Consider the following 9,757-nt stretch of genomic DNA (forward strand, 5'->3'; position numbering starts at 1 on the left):
TAGCTGTAGAGTGTGTTTGTTAATTAACCTGTAGCATTTATGTCCCTATTTTGTTTCTACCAAGTGTAACACTAAATCAAGGCTATCTGTTTTTTGTTGTCTTTTTAAAAATCACCTGAGGATTGCATTTTTTTGTAAATAATTATCGGAATTACTTTTTTTTAAAAAATTACTTATTCTTAATTATAAAGGTATCTCATGTTTAGTGTAAACTAAAATGTTCTGTTCACAAAAGGAGAATAATTTGACACTAATAAATAATTAACTCATTTTTCTATACCAAACAAAGACAGTCACTTCTAAGTATTAATTTAACACAATGAAGCCTTCTCTACTAGACTACCAAAGAACACTTGAAGGCTATATAATAGAACACTCAAATTTTCAATTATCTGACAACGACCCCAAGTTTCCTCTGGGAAACAAAACATTTTTGCTGTTTGTTTTCTAGACAGTGTCTCACAATACAGACTAGGCTGGCCATGAACTGACAGAGATCTGCCTGGCAAACACAATTTTAACCATAAATGAAGACAAACTAACCAGTTAGTTCTGAAAAGAGCACTCTTGTCTAGTTTATTAGGTTCATAGAAAACACTTAACTGTACAAAACTTACAGGGAAAAATGGCCATATTTGAAAACAGCTAAAAGGATCAAAGTAGAACACAGAATCGTAATGAGCAACGTCACAGAACACACTAAAGAGGTATGTATAGTCAGTCCCACTGGAACCTGCACTGTCAAATTCTTAAGTATCTGTGGAGAGAGGGGAAGAGAAAAATTAGAGACATTCAGGTGCTCAATATGGAGTGTCACCTACATCAGGCGCCTACCATTTAAGGCTCTGAGAACTTCTCACAAGAGGGGCACAAAGAGTCAAAGAGCCAGGAGGTAAAGTGCACGAGCTATGGCTGGCACCTCTACCTGCTCACAGCAGCTGGAGTTACCTCTAAGGCCTCACTGCTACTGAAGACGGAGCTCTGGGCAGCCGATAGCTGCTAAGGGAGGAAGAGTCACTGTCCTGGGCTGAGGAGCCTTAAACCTTAAACCTCTAGTCTTCCTGTTGAAAGACCAAATGCATTTGCACTGCTTTTCCTTGCCATTTCACACCTTGACAAAGGGGGCCAGCTATGTTGTACTCTGAGCCAACGAGGCAAGGAGGCAAGGGACTGCCCTACACCACTAGCTCCCAATTTAAATGATACTGACTTTACCTACTGTGGCCAACATTAGCAAATATACAGTATTAAAGCAGTCAAAGTGCTCGGTATTAGAATACAGCACACTAACCCTCCCTTTAAATACAGCAGACAGACTTTGAAATGAGGCAGCGCCATTTGAGAGCAGTGTAAAGCATCTTACTGATTTGTACTGCATGCTTTTCCACCAGCAGATCTCCTCACTCTTCAAAGTACAAGGAGCTGCTACTTCTGACTGAGCCCAGCATTTCAAAATTGGAAACTCTGAGAAAGAAAATGGGCGGAAGGGGAGGGACAAGATGTCAGAAACTTGTATTTAGATTCAAGGCTATAGCTGTCTTGCACTTCACCAGGAGTTATTCCTGCTAGGATATGAGAATCCAAACATTTCAGCACACACTGTGGATGGTTGGGACCTATCTGCCAGAGGTAGGTGTGTGGGTGTGCTGCTGTGTGGGTGTGTGAGTGTGCGGGTGTGCTGGTGTGTGTGCTGGTGTGCGTGTGAGTGTACCGGTTTGTGGGTGTACCAGTGTGCTGGTGTGCTTTCTTCGGTCGATGCCAAAGACATGAAGTTGCAGTGGTGATCACAGAATCAAACATGGCTTGTTACCTAATTCCACTAAAAATATGTTACCTCTTTTTGAAGGATCACTTCAGAAAAACAGACCTATTGTTTCAAAAACCTGTTCTGAAGTATCTGAATTATATTCAGAAAAGTAAGAACACATCTTCGGTACACAGCCTGATAAATTTCCATATCAAACGTTCCTATGAAGAACCTCAGACCAAAGCAGACAGTATCAGAATTCTGTGTCTTTTCAGGAGAAAAACTGCTTCAAAGTTTATTTAGATAAGTAATGGTGTCAATAAGGGAACAGAAAACATGACTGGAAAAAGAAAGTGAGCAGAGAGAAAAGTCTTACTGCTCACATCAGAGACAGTGTAAGACTAAGTCTCCTCCACTTACTAATAGTAACAACACAGCTGGAGACCAGGAAAAGTCAAAATCTCAAAGAGCTTTGTAAACTAAAAAACAGGCCTCAATTCTGAGACTCTATGAAGAAATAATCAAAGAAGAGGACTTTAGACTTATTTTGTTGTTTGACGACAATTTCATGTAGCCTGAATTAGCCTGGTACTCACTACAGAGACAGAGGTGGTCTTCAACTCCTGATCCCAGCTGCTTCTACATGCTGAGTTTTTTAAGTATACAAACACCTAGTTTCCCCCTTGTATTTTTGCAAAGGGAGATACACCTAGGCATGGTGGGGTACTTTTAATCCCAGCACTCAAGAGGCAAAGGCAGGCAGATCCCTGAGTTCCAGGCCAGTCACCACTACACTGAGAAACCCTGTCTCAAAAACACCGAAAAAAAATTATTCCCATTAAGAACTGAGGGTTGGGGATGGAGAGCAGGAAGGGTCAGAGGTTAAGAGCACTTCCCTCTCTCCCAGAGAGAGAACCTGAGTTTGGTTCCCAGCAAACATAGTGGGTGGCTCACAACTGCCTTTAACTGCAGCTCCTCCAGGGAACTTGACACCAGCTTCTGGGCACCCTGGACCCTGTACTCCAAGGGAGGCTCCCATATGCACACACAGACATAATATAGATAAAATTTAAAACACCGTAGAATAAGAAAGGAAGCAGGTGTTAGAGTGAGCTCATTGCTAGTACTGGAGCACAGAGGAGACAGACATACAGAATAGCTGCGGGGCGGGGGAGGGTCTGCTTTTCTTTAAATAAAAAATAAAAATAAAAATTAGAGCAGGGCGGGGGCGGGGGCAGGCCTTCAATCCCAGCATTTGGAAGGCAGAGGCAGGCTGATCTCTGAGTTCGAGGCCAGCCTGGTCTAAGGACAATCAGGGCTGTTACACAGAGAAATCCTGTCTCAAAACCAAAACAAAACAACAAAATATTACATTGTGTGAGCATGAGTGTGCGTGTGTGTGTGTGTGTGTGTGTGCATGTGTGTATGTGTGTGCGTATGTATGTGTGTGTGTGTACATGCGCACCATGCACAATGCGGAGCTCAGGAGAGTTTGCAGGAGTCTGTCTCTCCTTCTATCATGTGGGTCTTGGGCACCCATGCAGGTGGTCAGGCCTACCAGCAAGCACCTCACCTGCTGAGCTATCTCACAGGCGGTACTTAGAGGCATCTGCCTTACAACAATTCCCCACATCCCGTGTGTGCGTGTTTTCTCTGAGTTAAAACCGTAAAGTCACAAAGGAAGATGCATTTGCCATCACTGCCCTTGACTAGCCTTCACATCTTTCCTCATTTTCAACCCTCACCTTGGTCACAGTACATCAGTAAGTCGGGGTTGTTGACCACAATGAGGGTGTCTCCATCTTTCCTATGTGGCCGGTGATAGCGATAGTGCACAGGTAAGAAGGCCTGGAAGCAGTCGATGCACTGTGCGTCCTGACGGGCATAAATGAGGACTGCAGACTCATTGGACAAGTAGTTGGGGGCTTCTATATTAAAACTTTCTGACACCATCACTGCCTGTGCGAGAGAAAACAAATATCAATAGGGGGAAGAACAGAAAATTATTATTATGAAGAAAAATAAAAAAAGTAAAAATAAAAAAAGTAAACCCGAAGGGAAGGCTGCTGTACACACAGGCAGAAGCATCAGCTGGATCCTGCCAGAGGCCATTCCTCAATTGTATGTAGAGAACACAGGATATGATGCAGGACTAATAAAAGGAGACCAGGGAACAACTATTGACAAAACCGTCCAGCTTGTGTTAGGTTCAAATGACTGGTACCATCCCAGCCATTTCCTGTTTTTGGTGAAGCAAGGTACTGAGTAAGACAGAACAGTGCAGGCAGGAAGCCACGCAAAGGTCAGACCGTTCTAGGGTGCGCACGCGAGTGTAGAGTGGAAATGTGGGAAACAATTTATTTCGAGGTGCTGAGGCTCTAGACCAGGGCTTTATACACTCCAGGCAAGGGACCTCCCATTGAGCAACATTCAACATTCACTTTCAACAAATTACACACTCTCTCTCCTCCCTCCTTCCCTCCCTCCCCCCACAAGTGTGTCTCACTGGTTAGCTACTCTGCAGCTCAGGCTGGCCTTTAACCTGCAATTCTCCTGCCTCACCCTTCCAAGTGCTAAAAAACTGCAAGTATGAACCGAGATTCCCAAACAGGAAATTGCATTTTTTTTCTTTTTCTTTTCTTTTCTTTTTTTTTTTTTTAACTCTGAGAGAGATGGTTCCACAGATAAAGGACTTGCTAAGCAAGTCTGACAACTTGACTTCAAGCTCTGGCACCCGAGGTGGAGGACTCAGCTGACTCCACAAAGCTTCCTGCCAGGCTAAAGAGAAGGCTTAGTGGTTAAGAGCATCTGCTTCTCTATCCTACAAGACCATCCTTTGAATCCTAGCTTCCATGATGGATATGCACAAATGCCTGCAAACTCTAATTGCAAAAGACCCAACCCCCACTTCTTGACTCTGTGGACATCTACACACGCATGTGCATACACTCACACAAACATATAAAAAAAATCGCTAATAAAAATATAAACAAGGGCTGGAGAGATGGCTCAGTGGTTAAGAGCACTGACTGCTCTTCCAGAGGTCCTGAGTTCAATTCCCAGCAACCACATGGTGGCTCATAACCATCTGTAATGGGGATTCGATACCCTCTTCTGGTGTGTCTGAAGACAGTTACAATGCACTCACATACATAAAATAAATAAACTTTAAAAAAATATAAACAANTCTGTATAGCCCTGGCTGTCCTGGAACTCACTTTGTAGACCAGGCTGGCCTCGAACTCAGAAATCTGCCTGCCTCTGCCTCCCGAGTGCTGGTATTAAAGGCGTGCGCCACCACTGCCCGGCTAACAAATCTTTTTTAAAAGTTGTAAACCCCCTACCTCTGCCATGGGATGCACACCTACACACAACACTAAATACAACATGTGCTAGAGAGAGAGATGGTTCAGTGTTTAGGAGCTCTTAGAGAGGACTTGAATTTAGTTCACAGTGCCCATGTTGGTCATCTCACGACCATCTGTTAACTCAAGCTCCAGGAAGTCCAATCCCTCTTGTGCCCTCCACAGGCACCCACACATACATGCACATACATACACACACACACACACACACACACACACACACACACACACACACACACACGATTAAAAATAAAATAAGCCAGGCAGTGGTGGTGCATGCCTTTAATCCCAGCACTCGGGAGGCAGAGGCAGGCAGATTTTTGAGTTTGAGGCCAGCCTGGTCTACAGAGTGAGTTCCAGAACAGTCAGGGCTACACAGAGAAACCCTGTCTCGGGGGGGGGGGGGGGAGAAAGAAAGAAAGAAAGAAAAATAGAAAAAGAAAATAATTCTGTGGGGTTTTTTTGTTTGTTTGTTTGTTTGTTTTAAGGCTCGGGCCACCACTGCCTGACTAATTATTATATTCATTTTCTTTTAAGATTTATTTATTTTATATGAGTACACTTGTAGACGGCATCAGATCCCAATACTGATGGTTGTGAGCTACCATGTGGTTGCTGGAAATTGAACTCAGGATCTCTGGAAGAGCAGTCAGTGCTCTTAACCACTGAGCCATCTCTCCAGACCTTCTTCAGATTTTCTATGCGAAGTTCTGACACACCTTGGAGAAACCACGAGCATTAGGTCACAGCAAGCATTATAATGTTCCTATTTGGCTGTGACAGCAAACCCTGTGCCTCTTACATGTCCTTTCCCTCCTACCTACAGGAATAGCAACCCACTAGCAAATGTCAGGATTATATACAGACATGAATCATTAAGGGACCTCAGAAGTGACCACATTAAACCACTATCTCAAGAAGAGATTTACCAAGAATTCAGGCACTACTTCAACGCTTTAACAGCCACAAGGGAGCTCATTACTTTAAAGCTCATTCTACCTAATGTTAAAAGGGTATTTGTTTTCGTAAGTGGAAACTGTACGTTCAGGCCTATAATACCAGTTGTTCTTCTTATGAAGTTGCAATAATTCTGTTCCCTATTACACAGGTATCAGATCCTCCAGGAGCTGGAGTTTACAGGCAGCTGTGAACTGGAAACCAAAGGGCAGCAATCACTGTTACCACTAAATGCTATTTCTCAACCTTTTCATTTGTTCTTCTTAAAGAGACCTAGCTGAGATGTATGTGTGTGCATGTGTGTGTTGCACATATACGTCCAACACACCATGTGCACATTTGGGTACCAGGAGAACAACCCCAAGAGTCACAGTTTATGTAGGACAGGGCTAAGCCTGCCTAGCTGGATTGTGAACCTCTGGGGATCACCTTCAATCCTCCTCTCTCTCTCCCGCCTCTCCACAGAAGCACCGGGATTACAGATACTTGCTCTTCAGCACCTGGATTTTACATGAGTTGTGAGGACTTGAACTAAGGCCTTCACGCTTGTAGAGCAAGTGATTCCATCCACTGAACCTTCTCTCCAGACCTTTATTTACTTGAGATCTTTCTTTCTTTCTTTCTTTCTTTCTTTCTTTCTTTCTTTCTTTCTTTCTTTCTTTCTTTCTTTCTTTTTAAAGATTTATTATTATATGTAAGTACACTGTAGTCATCAGATATACCAGAAAAAGGCATCATATCTCATCACAGATGGTTATGAGCCACCATGTGGTTGCTGGGATTTGAACTCAGGACCTCTGGAAGAGCAGTCAGTGCTCTTAACCATGGAAGCATCTCTCAAGCCCCATATTTCTTATATAGTCATTCAGCACTATGAATTTCTTCCTAAGCAGTTTCAGCAGCAACCTACTAATTGTGACATATTTTTATTTTTCTTTAATACACTATTTTTCATTTCCCCTATTATGTTATTAGCACCCAAATACTTGAGGTCTGGAAGATGTCTCAGTGTGCAAAATAGTCGCTGAGCAACCTTGAGGACCCGAGTTCAGCTTTCTAGAATCCATATAAAAGCCACACCAGTCCTGTTCTCTGTAACCCTGGAGCCGGGGAGGGATGGGAGGGGTGATAGGTAGATTCTGGTCTGGCCCGCCAGCCAGTATAACCAAAAGGACCACGCCCCAGGTTCAGTGAGGCCATGGCAGGACTAGCAGGTATATCCCTACAGAGGGAGGTGGGGAATCACAGGGCTCACAAGGAGAGGAGCAGGCTTTTAGGTCTCAAAAACCTCCACAACCCTAGTGTGTGCTCTGCCCCCTGCTTGGGTATGCGCCCTCAGCTGTTGGTCCAGCAGCCTGGAACCCTAACTCCAACTAAACTTCTGTTTGTAAGTTGTCTTGGTAATGGTGTTTTATCACAGCAATAGGAGAGTATTAGAGACCCAGCCACAAAACAGAAGAGGGAGAGATAGAGGAACACATCCCATTTCAGCCTGTGGCCTTCACACAGGTACATGCAGTGCATGCTCACATGCGCGTACACGAACACAGCAAACACGGGAGCAAAATGCCAGTGTCTCCTATTACCCAAGCTGATCACTCTTTATTAACTATCTTCTCAGAAGCAGAGACACACATGTATACATTAACTTGCTTCGTCACTGACCTATGAACTATACCCCTGCAAAGCATTCAACTCCTTTAGGTTGACTTAGTCCTGACAACTGTCACTCATTTGTTGAAGGATATGCCTACACTATTGCAAAAAAAGTACTTTAAGAACTGAAACAGAACTACAATGTTGCTTTATCTGCCATCTTACCTTAACCTACACCACAGTGCTCCTATGTTAATTTCTCTACAAAAGTTTCCCAGCATCTGTACCTCTGTTAAGTTTCTTTCTCGAAGTGAAGCCAGCTCATAGGGATCCACGAAGAGCCCTGGTGGAATGTGATGCTTAATCAGGAGCCGGCAGGTCTCTAAGTCCTCAATGCTCTCTCCAAATTTCACTTTTATTAAAAGGTCTCTGTAAGACAAGGGCATTTAAAGTAAATCTTCTCACTCGGTTATTAAATAAAAAAGACTTATATTACAGTCATAATAGCATAGACACTATACTTCTAATTCATTTTCTAAAAATAGATTATCATGTCAAATGAAATACTGATACCACAAGAGATCACCCATTAAATGTTTCATAACTCATGCCATAAAGCCATAGCAAAGTGCTAGTGTGAAAACAGATGAAGAGCAATGCGAAGGAATAAAATCTAAAAGTAGTCACACCCCTGTTACTATTTCCCAGAGAAAAACTTGAATTATTGGTGGGGAAAGCAGTGTCTTTCAACAACGGTACTGACACTGGTTCTCTGTGTGGGAAAGACTGTTTACTTCAGAAGTTTCTACAAGCATTAACTTAGGGATGGAGATGGCTGGCCCAGTGCTTAAGAGAGTGCTGCTCCTGCAGAGGACCTGAGTTCAGTTTCAGTCCTACGCCAGGTTTGCTCACACAGCCTCTAACTCTAGCTCCAAGAGACGAGATGCCTCTCTTCTGGCACCTACACTCACGCATTCCCACAGGCCCACATATTCCTGCACTCATGTACACACACCTACAGGCACACATAGCTGCACACACTTACCCACAGGTACACATATATACACTCACCTGCACACATCTACCCACAGGTACACATATATACACACACCTGCACTCATGTAGTATACCCACAGGCACACACAGTTGCACACACTTACCCATAGATACACATGTATACACACCTACACTCATGTATATATACCTACAAGCACACACAGCTGCACTCGTGTACACATACGTACAGGTATCTCTCTCTCTCTCTCTCTCACACGCACGCACGCGCGCGCACGCACACAAACACACACACACACACACACACACACCCCTACCTGGACTCATGTACCCAGTAGGTACTCATACACACACACATATACACACAGAATACGTCTTTTTGCTTCAAGACGGGGGTTTTCTGTATAGCTCTAGCTGTCCTAGAATTCACTCTGTAGACCAGGCTGGCCTCAAATTCAAAGAGATCTGCCTGCCTCTGCCTCCTGAGTGCTGGGATTAAAGGCATGCACTACTATCCTTGACTAAAATAAACTTCTTTTAAAATTAGTTTAAGCTAGGAGGTTATCTAGAAAAACAAAAATAAAATTGAAAATAATTAATTAATTAAAAAAAGAATAAGTTAGTTTAAAATAGGCTACAAACTGGGGGGAGAAGGGACGCACCTCTCTCAACACTCAGGCCAATGCAGAAGGATCTCTGAAAATTTAAACCCAGTTTTGGCTATTTGGTGAGACCTCAAAACAAGCAGAACACCGACATAAAATAAGGCGTGTAATTGTCCCAGCTCTCTGTCCAAAGGCAAACTCTGGACCACAGTACAGAGGAGATCCAAGTACAGTATGGTGCTCTGCTTAAGGAAATAGCGAAACAGGTCGTCAAGAGACCAGAGCGGCTGGAAGCCACAGCATTAAGTCCAGAAAAGAGCTTATATTAAAACTTAAAAAATAGGGGCTGGTGAGATGGCTCAGTGGGTAAGAGCACCCGATTGCTCTTCCGAAGGTCCGGAGTTCAAATCCCAGCAACCACATGGTGGCTCACAACCATCCATAACAAGATCTGATGCCCTCTTCTGGAGTGT

General features: G+C 43.6%; 1 protein-coding gene across 2 annotated transcripts in view; it reads right to left on the reverse strand.

Moving 5' to 3' along the window:
- Positions 1–546: 546 nt before the first annotated feature.
- Pigx (phosphatidylinositol glycan anchor biosynthesis class X) overlaps positions 547–9,757 on the reverse strand; it is a 14,981-nt gene continuing 5,770 nt past the window's right edge. For both annotated transcript variants that reach the window (XM_021209706.2, XM_021209705.2), the window contains exons 3-6: positions 7,953–8,094; positions 3,493–3,706; positions 1,364–1,464; positions 547–757 (exon numbers count right to left, since the gene is read on the reverse strand). In XM_021209706.2, coding sequence (XP_021065365.1) covers positions 614–757; positions 1,364–1,464; positions 3,493–3,700 — 453 coding nt within the window. In that variant the 5' untranslated portion in view covers positions 3,701–3,706; positions 7,953–8,094 and the 3' untranslated portion in view covers positions 547–613. The remainder of the gene's footprint in view (positions 758–1,363; positions 1,465–3,492; positions 3,707–7,952; positions 8,095–9,757) is intronic.

Source organism: Mus pahari, chromosome 12, assembly GCF_900095145.1.
Source record: "Mus pahari chromosome 12, PAHARI_EIJ_v1.1, whole genome shotgun sequence".
Lineage (NCBI taxonomy): Eukaryota > Metazoa > Chordata > Mammalia > Rodentia > Muridae > Mus > Mus pahari.